The sequence below is a fragment of the Monodon monoceros genome, unplaced genomic scaffold (genome assembly GCF_005190385.1).
Source record: "Monodon monoceros isolate NGI ecotype Baffin Bay Population unplaced genomic scaffold, NGI_Narwhal_1 Super_Scaffold_21, whole genome shotgun sequence".
In the NCBI taxonomy this organism is placed as follows: Eukaryota; Metazoa; Chordata; class Mammalia; order Artiodactyla; family Monodontidae; genus Monodon; species Monodon monoceros.
In genome coordinates this window covers 162,827,204-162,843,138 of record NW_021703778.1, presented here as the reverse complement: position 1 = coordinate 162,843,138, position 15,935 = coordinate 162,827,204, and the positions used below count along the sequence as shown (strand labels likewise).

General features: G+C 45.8%; 1 protein-coding gene across 1 annotated transcript in view; it reads left to right on the top strand.

Annotated features, from left to right (window-relative positions):
• Nucleotides 1-15,935, top strand: part of LGMN (legumain) — a 36,448-nt gene that overhangs the window by 12,258 nt on the left and 8,255 nt on the right. The window contains exons 3-8 of the mRNA XM_029238710.1: nucleotides 9,541-9,638; nucleotides 10,773-10,854; nucleotides 12,267-12,352; nucleotides 13,524-13,599; nucleotides 14,210-14,272; nucleotides 15,368-15,434. Coding sequence (XP_029094543.1) covers nucleotides 9,541-9,638; nucleotides 10,773-10,854; nucleotides 12,267-12,352; nucleotides 13,524-13,599; nucleotides 14,210-14,272; nucleotides 15,368-15,434 — 472 coding nt within the window. The remainder of the gene's footprint in view (nucleotides 1-9,540; nucleotides 9,639-10,772; nucleotides 10,855-12,266; nucleotides 12,353-13,523; nucleotides 13,600-14,209; nucleotides 14,273-15,367; nucleotides 15,435-15,935) is intronic.

Sequence of the window (15,935 nt, the reverse complement as noted above, 5' to 3'; positions counted from 1 at the left end):
AAAAAGTTACTAATGAGATACTTTACGTTTTTTTAAAAAATACTAAGCCATCAAAATCATTTCATTTGTAAACAATATAAAAAGTTACTAATGAGATACTTTACGTTTTTTTAAAATATACTAAGTCATCAAAATCCAGTGCACGTTTACCTTCATGTTACATTCAGTTTGGACTGGTCATATTTGAAGTGCTCAGTCACCAAGTGTGGCCAGCGGCTGCTGTATTAGAGAGCACGGACCTAGCATCTGTGTTCCTGATGGCTTAGCAGGGCTGCCTCACGTGCGTTTCCCTCCCAGGGTGTCAGTTTCATATCTGTTAAATAGGGGTTGGTTTAGATGAACTTCCTACCGGCTCTATAATTTGATGATTATTGAATGACTTATTTCTTGAATGCTTCTTGTATGTTAGCTGAATAGGAAATTTGGCTTGATTGAAAAATTATTATGGCGAAATGATCCCTTTTCTTTTTAATGCTTAACCCAGACCTGACCCAGTTAAAGAGGAGCAACCCGAGTACTAACTGCCCAGCTCAGTTTTCTCCTCCCTCTCTAACCATGAGTCAGAAAGATGCAGTGTTAAATATGGGTCATTGATAGTGGATAGGCTGCTTCATTAGCCACCCTGGTTTTTATACAACCAACTTAAAAAAGCATGTATTGGTTAAATATTATTAAGTATAGGTATCCGATTAACCTTTGCCCCAGAAAACATTTTTAAGTGTTGCTAGTTTCCCTGGGTAAAATATTCATATCAAAATGGAATGAGGCAAGCAAGGCAAAAAGAAGTGGCCACAGACTGAAATTTTCATCCCTAAATGAGGGAGGATGCTGGCACTGAGGCTGTGAAGAGGAGACGTGGGTGCTGAATCATCTCTGGCCTCGGCCCATATACCGGCCGGACGGGTTCTCTGCCAACATTTGCCGTCTCGACTTTGGAGGCCAAGCACTAAAATAGCATTTGAAAGAACTTCTCCCCTAGAACCTACACAGACTTTTTTTTCTACACAGACTTTTTTTAAAAAATAAATTTATTTATTTTTGTCTGTGTTGGGTCTTCATTGCTGTGCGTGGGCTTTCTCTAGTTGCAGCAAGTGGGGACTTCTCACTGCGGTGGCTTCTCATTGTGGAGCACGGGCACTAGGTGCGTGGGCTTCAGTAGTTGTAGCACGTGGGCTCAGTAGTTGTGGTGCATAGGCTGAGTTGCTCCATGGAATGTGGGATCTTCCCGGAACAGGGATCGAACCCACGTTCCTTGCATTGGCAGGCGGATTCTTAACCACTGCGCCACCAGCCCCTCTACACAGACCTTTAAACTTACATTTTTATAGAGGTTTATATTTTCCTTGAGTGAACACAGCACTCATTATCACAAATTTCTTTTGTTTAGGGAAGATTTGTACACCAGGCACAATTAAATCACCGCAGAGAGCTTTTCTGTGCTTTCTGATGGTTATTTAACCTATGTTGGTTAAACTGAATTTCTCTGTTTTCCATTTTTGGCTGGGATAATGGGATGACAGAGAGGGAGTTGGTTGGTCTGGGGTGATGCTGGTGGGGCATGCGGCCTCTTGAGTGTTGGGGGGAAGGTCTTGGGAGGACAGGCTCCTGCAGTGGCAGAGGCAGAAGCCAGGCTGCAGTGCATGGAGGACAGAGAGAGAGGCCCCGCAGTGCAAGCTAAGCTGCACACGGGGACAGCAGTACCATCTATTCTTCCGATAGGCTTGTAAGGGGGAAAAAGAAGTATGTAGGTCACCAGAGGAGGTACAGGACTGGAGGAGGGTTTCTTTTAGGGCAGAGATTTGAGCACGCCGAGAAGGAAAGTATAAGGCCCAGTGTGGGCAGCGGGGGGTGGTGTTAAGTAGATTGAAGGTGAAGTTCACCCTTGCCCAGGCCAACAGGAGGACGCTGAGGATGGTGGGAGTTGGGAGGACAGGCAGATGTGAGCCAGGTGTCACTAGGAGAAGGGGGCTTGGGGGGCGGTTTGAGGTCACTGCTGGGCAGTGGGGCACTGAAGGAGGAGGTCTGGCGTGTTGGCAGTAGGACAGGAGTGGTTTGAGAACAGCAGGAGGGGTGAGGGGCTGGGAGAATGCTGGTGCCTCTTCCCCTCTGCTGGTCTTGAGCTGGGGGCTGGCGCGGTAAGGAACGGAGCTCCACCTCATCCGGGAAGGCTTTGAGAACATCCACATCCTGGGGCCAGGAGGAAGCAGGGAGGGAGAGGGAGAAGTCTAGAACTCACACACGTCGGAGTCGGGAGGAGAAGATATGATGATGGAGGGTCAAGGGCAGAGTCGTTACATTTCTGAGAGACCGCCTTTCATTTTATATACTTTTAAAGTGTGTACAATGACCACTTTTTAGAAACAGCTTTATTGCAGAGGTATACGTTTACATGTCATACAATTCACCTCTCCTATAGCTTCGTGATTTTTAGTAAATTCATACCGTTGTGCAAGCATTACCACAGTCCGGTTTTAGGACCCTTCCATCATTCTAGAAAGTTCCCCATGCCTGTGCGCATCCCAGCCCCATGCAACCAAGGATTTGCCTTCTGTCTTTATTGTTTTTCCTTCTCCAGAAACTTCATATAAATGGAGTCATACAATATGCAGTCTTTGTGGTGTCTGGCTTCTTTCGCTCAGCATAATGTGTTTGAGGTTAATCCATCTTGTTGCAAAATATCACGTATATTTTAAAAACAGAAACATGGATGGAGAGCAGAGCGGAGTAGGACTGACTTGGGGGAATGCAGTTAGCCCAGGAGGGCTGTCCTTGTACAAGCCAGAGGCTGGGCAGGGTCGTGGGGAATGTGGGCCGTGGACTTACACAGACCCCGGGTATAATTCCTGCTCTCCGCTCACCTGCTGTATTAGTTTGAACAAATTACGTAGTCTCGCTCTAAACCTCTGATTCTCCTCTGGAAAATTTGAGGTGGTGATGAGCTCAGTGAGGCATCCCCGCAAAGCCCAGACCCAGGGCTTAGCCTCTGCTGTGCTCAGAGCACGTGTCGGGAAGTGGTCATATACACGCAGTGGTAATATCCTCTCAGTGAGCGGCCTGTGAGAACCACTTCCCAGCCCCTACCTGGTTTGAAAGTGGACCCCTTGGCAGTGACTAGAACACGCCAAGTATTTAGCCTTTGCTCCAAGCCGGTTATCCTTATTTGCTTACAGTTGGCCTGAGGTAAGGCAGCACAGTCAGTGTCCAGACAGTGGCCTGCAACAGGACATCACGGGATGCATTAGTAAACCCCGTCGGAACTCCTTACGCAGGCCATGAAACAAGCTGAGTCGGCAATCTCTGTTCAGTAGTCCAGAGGGCTCTGCCCTTTCTTTAAAGCCTTGCTCAATACCCTCCTCTCACATGGCATCTCGTATGGCTTTTCTGTTTTAAGGGGAAAAAATGCATAGAGATCAGATATGTTCCAGGGAATCCATTCAAGTAACCTTTGACACCATCTCCAAGTCATTTGACTTGGCCTAACCCTACCTTTTATCTCTCTTGGGTACCAGTAAATGCTTGACTCCAACCAAAAACCCTTCTGAATTAAGAAAGTTAGAGGCAACCAAGTAACTCCAAGGACCCAAGAGAGAATCGCCGCTTGGCTCTGAGACCACTGTGTGTGGAGGCAGGGCGTAGGGCATGGTCGGGGGCAGGAGATCTGGGTTGGAAGCCATGAGCCCTTCCTGAGCTTGTCCGCATCTGTGAAATGGGCGTAAAAGCACCTGCCTGTCAAGGTGGTGGTGAGGAGCCAGACAGTGTAGGGGAGCACTAACAGGACAGGCTGAATATATTTTCTAAAATATATGGTCTTACTGAAGCATATTTTACAGAGCATGTATAATCCACCCATTTCAAGTGCTCAACTCAATGATTTTTTTAGTACATTTACCAAATTGTGCAAACATCACCATAAACCAGTTTTAGAACATTTGCATCTCCCCAGTAAGATCCCTTGGGCCAGTTTCCCTACCTCCAGGCCCAGGTAACCACTAATACACTTTCTATCTCTGTAAGTTTGCCCTTTCTGAACATTTCATGCAAGTGGAGCCCTGCAATGTGGTGTTTTGTGTATGGCTTCTCTTAGGGTAATGTTTTTGTGGTTTATCTGTGTTGTAGCATGTATCAGTACTTCATTCCTTTTCTTGCCAAATAGTGTTCCATTGTATGGATAAACCACATTTTTTTCTGTTTACCAGTTGATGGACATTTGGGTTGTTTCCATTTTTTTGTCTATTTGAATCATACTGCTAGGAACATTTGTGTGCAGGTCTTTGTATATACGGACAAATGTTTTTGTTTCTCTTGTGCAGACACCTAAGAGTAGAATTTACTGGGTCATATGGTAAATTTATACTTAACTTTTGAAGAAACTGTTAAACAATTTTCCAAAGTGGCTGCATCATTTTACATTCCCACAAGTAGTAGATGAAGGTTCCTGGTTTATACTCACCAACACTTGTTACTGTCTGTCTGGCTATGAAGTGGTATCTCATTGTGGTTTTAATTTGCATTTCCCTAATAACTAATGATCGTGGACATCATCTTTTTATGGGCTTATTAGTATATCTAGTTAAGTGAAATGTTTATTTAAATCTTTTATCTATTTTTGATTGGACTGATTGTTTTATTGAGGTATAAGAGTTCTCTGCGTATTCTAGGTACAAGTCCTCTATCAGATATGTGTTTTGCAGACATTTTCCTCTTACTCTGCTGTTTGTCTTTTCATTTTCTTACTGGTGTTTTTTGAAGCACTCGTTTCTAATCTTGATGACGTCCAGTTTGTCAGTTTTTTCCTTTTATAGACCATGCTTTCGGTATCATATCTATGACATATTTGCAGTTATAACTCAAGGTTCCAAAGATTTTCTCCTAGGTTATTTTCTAAAAGTTCTATTATTTTAGCCCTTACATTTAAGTCTACGATCCACTTCGAGCTAATTTTTGTATATGGTGTGAAGTGATGGTCTAAGTTCATCATTTTCCTTATGGATATCCAAATTGTCCCAGCACCATTTGTTGAAAAGACTCTTCTTCCCCAGTGTAGTTTTGAAAACAGGAAGTGAAAGTCCTCCAACTTTCTTTTTTTTCAATATTTTTTTTCACTATTCTAGGTCTTTTGCAGTTCTGTACAAATTTTAGGATAATCTTGTCAATTTCTGCAGAAATCCCTACTGATCAGTTTTTAAAAATTTTAAGGGTAGTAAGTCTTCTGATCCATGAACATGAGATGTTCCTCTATTTAGATCTTCTTTAATTTCCCTCAGCACTGTTTTATAATTTTCAGTGTACAGGTCTTGCACTTCTTTTTTTTTTTTTTTTTTGCGGTACACGGGCCTCTCACTATTGTGGCCTCTCCCGTTGCGGAGCACAGGCTCCGGACGCGCAGGCTCAGCGGCCATGGCTCACGGGCCCAGCCGCTCCATGGCATGTGGGATCTTCCCGGACCGGGGCACGAACCCATGTCCCCTGCATCGACAGGCGGACTCTCAGCCACTGTGCCACCAGGGAAGCCTCCTTGCACTTCTTTTGTTAAATTTATTCCTAAGTTCTTTTTGGGTTTTGATGAACCTGCCTTTTAATATCTGACAGGAGAGATAAATAATAGTATGACTTGTACTGCAGTGAGTGTGCCTGCTCACTCCAGTTTCATCATAGGGAAGGTTAAATCTGATATAATGTTGGTTTGATTTTTTTTCTTATGAAATAGAAATCAAATGTCTATATAACATGCGTGCAATTTAAAGATTAATAATAAAATGAATACCCGTGTACCTTGTACCCAACTAAAGCAAAAGAAGATTACTAGTACCTTGTTCCCTGTGTGATCCAATCCCCCTCCCTTCCTGCCAGAGGGCAAGTTCCTGAGTTTTCTTTTGCTTTGCTTTAGACTTTATCATATATGTATTTAACTAAACCACATAATGTTTACTTTAGTCTGTTTTGACCTTTATATAATGTAAACTGTGGTGGATAGTTTTTTCTATGACTTCTTTTTGTCATTATGTTCCTGAGATTCATGTATCTTGGGGCATGGGTTGTATTTCATTCAATTTTAGGTAGTCCATTTCTGTGAGCTTCCTGATGCTCCATTATATGAACATAGGGCAGTTTATTTTTCCAGCTATTGATGGTGCTTTGGATTTTTTTTTTTTTTTTTTTTTTTGCAGTACGCGGGCCTCTCACTGTTGTGGCCTCTCCCGTTGCGGAGCACAGGCTCCGGACGCACAGCCTCAGCAGCCATGGCTCACGGGCCCAGCCGCTCCGCGGCATGTGGGATCCTCCCGGACCGGGGCACGAACCCGTGTCCCCTGCATCGGCAGGCGGACTCTCAACCACTGCGCCACCAGGGAAGCCCTGGATTATTTCTTGATTTTTACTGTTGCAGTGACGCTGTGAGCACTCTCCCATTACACATAGTCTGGGGCAGCGGTCCCCAACCTTTTTGGCACCAGGGACTGGTTTCTTGGAAGACATTTTTCCTGCGGAACTGGGGTGGGGGTGGGGGATGGTTCAGGCGGTAATGCGCGCGATGGGGAGCCATGGGGAGTGGCAGGTGAAGCTTCGCTCGCTTGCCGGCCACTCACCTCCTGCTGTGCGGCCCAGCTCCTAACAGGCCGCAGACCAGTAGTGGCCTGCGGCCCTGGGGGTTGGGGACCCCTGGCCTAGGGTATAGCTTGGAGTAGAATTGCTGGGTTGGAGGGTACATGCTTCAGTCTGATCCGATAATGTCAAGATGTTTTCCGGAGCCCAGTGCCAATGACACTATACTTCCACCATCAATGTTTTAGTGTCCTATTATTGTTGTTACAAATTACTACAAACTTAGTGGTTTAAAACAATACAAATTTATTATGTTACAGCTCGAGGTGAGGAATCTGAAATGCGTCTCACTAGGTTAAATCAAAGTGTCCAAAGGGCTGCTTTCCTTTCTGGTGATTCTTGAAGAGGTCCATTTTCTTACCTTCTCCAGCTTTTAAAGGCTGCCCACATTCCTTGGCTTGTGGCATCTTCCTCCATCTTCAAAGCCAGCAGTGGCAATCCAGTCTTTCTTACATTATATGCCTCTGACACCAACTTGCCTGCTTCCTTCTTCCACAAGTAAGGACCCCTGTGATTACATTTGGCCTGCTGGAATAATCCAGGATAACCTCTTTATTTCAGGGTCGGCTGATTAGCAATCGTAGATCCATCTGCTACCTTAATTCCCTTCTGCCATGAAGTGTAACATATTCACAGGTTCTGGGGATTAGGATTTGGACATCTTTGGGGGGCTGTTATTCATCCTACGGCAGTTGGTGTTTGAGGGTCCTTGTTATTTTATAGAAATGGGGACTTAAACACTTTAATGTGTGTGTGTGTGTGTAATATTTAGTAGCTTTTTAAAAATCATCTATGTTTAGATTTTCAGCCCCCTACTTTTCCTGGGTCTTTACAGTTTTAATGATTTCTTGATTGTCCCTGTCTGAAGCAATATCACGTTCTGGAGTCCGAATGCCTGGGATCTTTCACTGTGAGCTGTGTGACTTGGACAGGTCACCTCCCCTCCCTAAGCTTTGATTCCCTCATCTATGAAATGGGAATAATTATCACATAGAGTTGTTAAGAGAATTAAATGAGATCGTGCATAGAAAGTCTGAGCATAGTGCCTGACAAATAGAAGAAAGTCAATAAATGTATGCGTTTTCATATTTATTCAGTCATCTGTTCATCTAACAGCTCTTGAATGCCAGGTCTTAAACTCACCCGCTCAACATTTAGCAGCTGTATTTTGAGCACCCATTTTTTGCTATAAAGTCCATTTGTGTGGGGCATCTACAGGCAAAATGCTGGGTTTGGTGGTGGGTGAGCTTTATTTTATTTTTTAATTACTTTTTATTGGAGTATAGTTGCTTTACAATGTTGTGTTTCTGCTGTACAGCAAAGTGAATCAGTTATACATATACATATACCCCCTCTTTTTCAGGTTTCCTTCCCATTTAGGTAACCACAGAGCATTGAGTAGAGTTCCCTGTGCTATATAGGAGGTTCTCATTAGTTATCTATTTTATACATAGTAGTGTATGTATGTCAATCCCAATCTCCCAATTCATCCGACCCCCTCTTCCCCCCTTGGTATCCATAAGTTTGTTCTCTACATCTGTGTCTCTGTTTCTGCTTTGCATATAAATTCACCTGTACCATTTTTCTAGATTCCGCATATGAGTGATATTATATGATATTTGTTTTTCTCTTTCTGACTTACTTCACTCTGTATGACAGTCCCTAGGTCCATCCACATTGGGCAAGCTTTATTTTAATTGATGTGCTAAGAGCTGTGTAGAATATGATCTGTGGAGGTCCAGTTCCTAAAGCCCTTTTCCTTAGAGAGGCAAGTAGCTGGGCAAACTGTTTCTTTTATGCTTTGTCCTAGGAAAGACATAATTAAATAAAAGCAGAAAGTTAGGTGACATATTTCCCTTCTGTTCTCAAATGATTTCCATGTCATGGAGTGTAGTATGTGTCATCTGAAAAAGGAAGCAAAGAATGTCTTCACCCTTTTATGGACAAGGATCACATTAGCAAAGTTTTTCTTTTACCCTTAATATGGTCACCCTTGTTGTTATTTATTTTTTTTAATTAATTAATTTATTTTTGGCTGTGTTGGGTCTTTGTTGCTGCACACGGGCTTTCTCTAGTTGTGGCGAGCAGGGGCTACTCTTCATTGCGGTGCACGAGCTTCTCACTGTGGTGGCTTCTCTTGTTGTGGAGCATGGGCTCTAGGTGCGTGGGCTTCAGTAGTTGTGGCATGAGGGCATCAGTAGTTGTGGCTCGCTCTGGAGTTCAGGCTCGTAGTTGTGGTGCACGGGCTTAGTTGCTCCGTAGCATATGGGAATCCTCCCGGAGCAGGGCTCGAACCTGTGTCCCCTGCGTTGGCAGGCGGATTCTTCTCCACTGTGCCACCAGGGAAGTCCCAACCCTTGTTATTTTTTAAACTAAAAAGCACATCCCTCATTTCAATTCCTGAGCTGAGCTTTTGAGTTTTCACTCAGTTCTCTGAACAGTAACTATGGCAGTTAAAGTTACTGGAACCAGAAGAATCCTGTGTGATACAGAACTAGCCGCTAAGCTTTTAATCTGCTGGTTCATCATTCTAAGTCATTCTGTTCTTCAGACCTAAATCAGTGCTTTCAGGAGACTTTTCTGTGGTGTGGAAAATGAAAATAACTTATTCAGGACTTTCAAAGGCCCTTGTTGCCTGTAGATGTGATGGTGGTGGTGGTGGTGGTGTGTGTGTGTGTATGTGTGTGTGTGTGTGTGTGTGTGTGTGTAATCCACATATACGCTAACTGCCTGATGAATGAAAGTTTCATGGGGGTGGTGGATTTTTAAAAATTGAATTGAAAAAGGTAATGAGTGTGTTTTAAAATAATTTAAGTACCTGCCCGGCAGGGAGCGGGTCACAGCACGTCTTCCATGAGAAGGAGCATGTTGCTCATTAGAGCATCAAAATTGGCTTCCTTCCGGGAAAAATCTAACACTTGACAAAACCACTTCCCCCAGGCCGATGCGTGCCACGCCTACCAGATTGTTCACCGAAATGGGATTCCTGATGAGCAGATCATCGTGATGATGTATGATGACATCGCTAACTCTGAAGAGTGAGTAGGGTGTGCTTTGAACTTGATGGTGAGGAACTTCAGGGCATTTTATTTTTATTTTATTTATTTATTTATTTTGTGGTACGCGGGCCTCTCACCGCCGCGGCCTCTCCCGTTGCGGAGCGCAGGCTCCGGATGCGCAGGCCCAGCGGCCATGGCTCACGGGCCCAGCCGCTCCGCAGCATGTGGGATCCTCCCGGACCGGGGCACGAACCCGTGTCCCCTGCATCGGCAGGCGGACCCCCAACCACTGCGCCACCAGGGAAGCCCCAGGGCATTTAAAAAAATGCACACAGACCCTCAGGAATCCTTAGATCAGCGGCCTAACATTAGAATATAAACAGACTCCCGGATGAAGTTCCACATGGTGCTTCATCTAGAGCTTTGACCATATCTTGGTGGGACCCAGCAATGGCGGGGACATAGGAAATGGTGGTGAAGGTCCTTGGGCTGGGGCTTTGGAAGGATTTAAAGCATGAGTTCCCTCTCAGCTTGGGGAACTGACTCATCATTGGGTTCTGTGGTGCTTGTTCCTAAGCTCTGAGCAGGGACGCCTCAGAGGCCCTGTACACAGAAGGCTCAATTGTATCTTAGAATACATTAGAACATCTAACCCACTCTAGTCTCCCAGCTCCTTGTATGGGTACTAACCCTAACCCTATCCAGTCTCCCAGCTCCTTGGTTCCCAGACTATGGCCCTGTACTGTGATCACGTTAACAGCTCATAATCCATCCTGAGCTTTAACGCCTAAGCTCTTGTATTAAAGCCTTGTTTTCTGTTCTGTCTTTTTCTGAAAGTAGTTTTGCTCTGAGAGGTCTCTTGATGACATCTTGCCCCCAAGATGCAATCTGGTGTCCAGCAGGAAGCCAGGCACACAGGGGCCTGGGTCCCTGTCCTCGGTTTGCAGAGCTCAGTCCTTCGCTGCCCCTGCCAGGAACTCAGGAGTTGTGGGACACCGAGACCCCCGAGCTGCTAAAATCACTAACACGTTGGTGACCTCAGAGGCAATGAGGAATGTCTGTGACAACCACGGTCGTTTAGTATTTTAAAGTGTAACAGGGGCGTATTCACGAAGACATAGATTTCAGAGATACGTCAAATTGTGTGCTTCACTCGTGTCCTTTGATTTTCAGCAATCCCACCCCAGGAATTGTGATCAACAGGCCCAACGGCTCAGACGTGTACGAGGGGGTTCTAAAGGACTACACGGGCGAGGTGAGGCGCATCACGGGGTCGGAGCCAGCAGGGTCTGCTGTTTCATTTCAGTGATGATTTTTCCCTCTTTCTTGTACTTCTGGGATCAGAACCTCATTAGACTGATTTCTGGTTAATGTTTCGTGTTTGTATTAAGATTTGTGCTTGAGGTGCAATTTCTGAGAATTTTGAAAGAAAGCAGAGGGAAAAAAAAGGACGTTAGTTGTAGTCTACTGATCCTTAGTTTCTAATCTTGTTGTACTTTAAGCCTCATAATAGATTTCCTTCCATAATACCTGATTTTCTTAGGGTATTGCCAGTGATCTGATTATAGATTATCCGTGCCCTTTTCTGAAAATCAGTTTTCTCAGCATCAGCCCTAGTACGATATGTATATATCTCTCTCTATATATCTCTCTATATCTATCTATCTATCTATATATCTATATCTCTCTCTATATATCTCTCTATATCTATCTATCTATATATCTATATCTATATCTATATATCTCTCTGTATCTATCTATCTATCTATATCTATATATCTCTCTATATCTATCTATCTATATCTATATCTATATATCTCTAAATTTTGTAAGATAGTTTTTCATTAATTATTATAGTATATAACTTCCAGAACATTACATGCTTCCCAGTCGATTGAGGCTGTATACATTGACACGTTTTTAAAAACACCATTATGACTTCAGCCTCATGGATTTCAGAGTCTCTTTTTCGTAATGTCAGAGGGATCAAAACTAATATTCCTTGTGACAGAGAAAGTCTGAAGTTTAGCAGTTCTTTCAGTTTTATTTTTCTCTTTTAAATTCAAGAACATTTAAATCAGACACATCATACGTGTCGTATAGATGATTCCATTTTTATAAAATTGTTTCTATATAGTTATATAGGGAAACATTTGGAATTTAGGTGGTGGGATTTTTGATGGTTTTTTTTTCCTTGTGCTTTTCTGTATTACATTTTTTTAACGATTGCATATCCATTTTACAAAATCCCCTTTAAGGACGTTGAGTGTCCTTGGGAACTGGCCTTTTAGGAGGCAAGCTGGTTGCAAAGGTCGGTGCTGATGTTTCTGTCGCCTGCTTTGCTGTCTCTCTGAGGCAGTGTGCTCTTCTCTGCTCTTTGCCCCTGCCTACCGACATCTTTGGGTTTCTCCACATGAACTTTATAACGATCAAGAAGGAATGGCAGGCTTGCTGAGTTGGCATCAGCCAAAGACAAGATGATACTTGAGACGAGGTCATGCACATGCCTAGGAAACACTGGATCTTTCTTGGTTGCAAAGTGTTTGCCCTTAAACCTTAAGCCTTGGAGGTATGTGGACGGTGGCCTGGGCCCTCTGCGACAGACTCAGCAAACGCACTGATTTGGAGTGACAGCTGCATCTGATTTCAACTCCCCATTCTTTGTAGGATGTCACCCCGCAAAACTTCCTTGCTGTGTTGAGAGGTGATGCAGAGGCAGTGAAGGGCAAAGGATCTGGAAAGGTCTTGAAGAGGTAATGTCTGTTTTATGGCTGTCACACTTTTCTGAATGACGTGGTACTCCAGAACTGAGAATTCAAACAGGCCTTGCCCTTTGTTCCCGGACTATTTACCTGTGAGAGATGGCAGCGTGGGGACCTTTGCCCTGACAGGCTGCACAGACCTGGTGGCTTCTTTTGGCAGCCCATTTCTGTAACGAATTAACCCTGTGATCCAGGGTCCCAGGTTAGTCTTAGTGAAATGTTCCCCATCACTTAAACCTGCTGTGTTTGTTGTCTGGATCCTGGTGCTGGTCTGTTCCACTACCAGGGGAACACGCCAAGACAGGCGTGAGGCTCTGTGGCCAATCAGGTTGTAGGGCCCCCGCCCCGCCTCCTGCCGACCCTGTGCTCTGATGGCGGGTCAGCCCAGTGGGAGGAGGACATTTGTAAGTTCAGAGCAAACCTCTGTATGGGAGAAAACTCATCCCATTGCTTGCCCTGTTGGCTGTGGGTTAGAGATGTCTTGTTTAGCATCGCTTTATTCAGCATTTTGACGTGATGTCAGGGGCCTTAGGAGCATGACTTCAGACAGTCTCAGGTACTTGGCAAATGGTGCTGTTTCCCTTATGCCCGAGGGGAGGCCTGGGCACAAGTAGCTTGTGTGAGTTAGAGCAGAGACGGACATCTGCGCGGGATGAACCAGATTGCCTCCGAGTGAGTTACTGCATCTCTGCAACCTTGAAGCAGGTCCCTCTGAGTGGAAGCCTGGTGAGGGGGCGCAGGTGGGCGTCCCAGGCCGTGTGCAGGCCGAGGGGCCCGGAGGGGCAGTCGGAGCTGCAGGACCGTGCTTGGCGCTGTGTCCTGGCTCCCTTACTCATTTCGGAGAGATCTGGTGGCACAGCGTGGCCGCCCGGGATGAGGCCCTGTTGCCAGAGGCCTTGCTGTCCAGATCACCCTGGGCTGTCTGCCGAGCACCCTCCCGGCCGTGATTGAGACCCTCCAGGCTCTGGGACGCACCTCGTGGTTCAGAACAGCACCCAGCGGGAGCAGAGGGAACAGGCTGGACGGCGGGCTCCTGGGCTCCTCCTCCCACCTGGCTGGGAGACTGTAACCTCAGACCTCTCCTGAGTTTTTTGATTGGGGTGGCATTTCAGTCCAAATGGTCCACTTGGACTCTCATGCTCGTGTGCGTGTCTCTTGGCAGTGGCCCCCGGGACCACGTGTTCGTTTACTTCACTGATCACGGAGCCACTGGAATACTGGTGTTTCCTAATGATGATGTGAGTTTTTCTTAATGTTTTAAAGACAAGCTGGGGGGAACTCTGGCGGTCCAGTGGTTAGGACTCCACACTGTCACTGCCGAGGGCCCGGGTTCAGTTCCTGGTCGGAGGACCCCCAAGCCATGTGGTACGGCCAAAAAAAAAAATCAAGCTGGGAGAATGGGAAACAAAACCTCAGTGTTGGCAGGCCGCCTGTGATGTGTGTCTCTAACATCCTACAGCGTAGGTTCGTATGTGGCCGCTGAGGGTGAGGTCACATTTCGCAGCTTGCAATCTATCCAGAGGCACCTCTTCCGGCAGGTTTTCCCTGCGTGTCTCCTGACATCACAGCATGAGTCGCTGTCCCTGAACTTGGGTGCGGTCATAGAACACAGTCCCTGAATGCTCCGGACAAAGTGATGAGGAAGCACATCTGCTTCCCCTTTTTATTATGTGATTAAAGCCCTCGATGATGTTCTGGGATAATGCTGTTCACCACGATTATTTAGAAATCTCTCAGGATTTCTAAATAAGAATTTATAAAGCATCATTAAGACTTGATTAGTGGGTTATCCAGCAAATGGTTTCTCTTGATGTGTTTGGTCTGAATGTCCATATTCTTACCTTTCAGCTTCACGTCAAGGACCTGAATGAGACCATCCATTACATGCACAAACACAAGAAGTACCAAAAGGTAATGTCAGTGCTTGGGGTGGCCTTGGGGGAGGGATGTGAGGGATGCAGTGGAAGCAAGCCCATGGTTCTTCGACAGGCCTCCTAACTCTGGATTGGCTGTGTTTTTTGGAAAGGGTGTCCTTTCAATCAGTCTTGACCTCTGGTCTCCCAGGATTAACTTTTTGTGATTCTACAGCTTCAGCTGTTAGATCAGAATCACTGGCGATCTTGTTAAAGTACAGTGTGGGCCCCAGCCCCAGAATTTGGCTCAGTTGTTCTGGGGAGAGGCCTGCGGATTTGCCTTTCTGAGTTTTCAGGTGATACTGATGCTCCTGGACTAGGGACCACACTTTGAGGACTGCTGTTTCTAGGGCTGTCACCAATCTGGGGCAGCTGGGGAGGAAAATACCACCTTCTTATTTTCCCTTTGGCCCTCTCTGGCCCCCCCCCTTTTTTTTTTTTTGCGGTACGCGGGCCTCTCACTGCTGTGGCCTCTCCCGTTGCGGAGCACAGGCTCCGGACGCACAGGCTCAGCGGCCATGGCTCACGGGCCCAGCCGCTCCGCGCCATGTGGGATCTTCCTGGACCAGGGCACGAACCCGTGTCCCCTGCATCGGCAGGCAGACTCTCAACCACTGCGCCACCAGGGAAGCCCTCTCTGGCCCCTTTTGCACCCTGTGTGGAACCCGTGTAGCTCAGGCGTGTATGTGTTAGTAACGTGTTTTGCTCTTGGACACTGCTCCCTGCGTTGGATGGCAGATCAGTTTTCCTTAGCATCACCTATGGCTCCACATTTTTCTGCATTATTTCAGCTAATAGGTCATTTTATTCTATTAGCCATGCATAAATTTGGGTCCTTCTGGTTTGTATGACAACAGCTTCTGTAGCCTCTGCTTCTTACAGCAGAGATGTCTCCCAAAAGCAAAAGTGAAAGACTCTTAAGAAACACGTCACCCCAATAAAGATGTCAAAAAAAAAAAATATCTATTTCACCCTTCCAAAAAAAAAAAAACAATCAAAGAAACATGTCCAGAGAGTGCGCAAAGTCAAAGTAGCATTTGTGAGAGGCCTGTGCCTGGGCGGGGTGAGTTCACCTGTCTCGTTCACCTCCCAGATGGTGTTCTACATTGAAGCCTGCGAGTCTGGGTCCATGATGAGCCACCTGCCCCCCAACATCGATGGTAGGTGGTGGGAACACTGGCCTCTGAGCTGGGCTGGGTGAGCACCTTGCTACACGGTGCAATTGGACATTCTCTGAATCTGCCCATGGGAAGAACCAAGTGTCTTACATAAGCCAGGCCTAGGCCAGCCTAGTGCTTGGAAGTAGGGGGATACCTGTGGGCAGCTCTGAGCTTCTTCTTCTCCTGGAGGATTAGTGGTCAGGAGATGAAGGGATGGAAGCTCTGGATGTGAACTCTGTAGTGCTCTGCCGGGTTCTAGTAGGGCTACTTAAGACCAAGATCACAGTCTTTGGACCGACCACTGTCCTTTGAGATGTGTTGCTTGCTGGCTCTCTGATCTTGGGCAGGTGACTTACCCTCTTGGACCCTCAGATTTACTCATCTGTAAAATGGGGATAAAGATAGTGTCTGTTAGGAGAGTTACGTTTTAAGCGATGACATCTGTCCAGCATATTTCTGAGCCCATGGTAGCTAGGTAGTAAATGGTAGGTATTTTATATG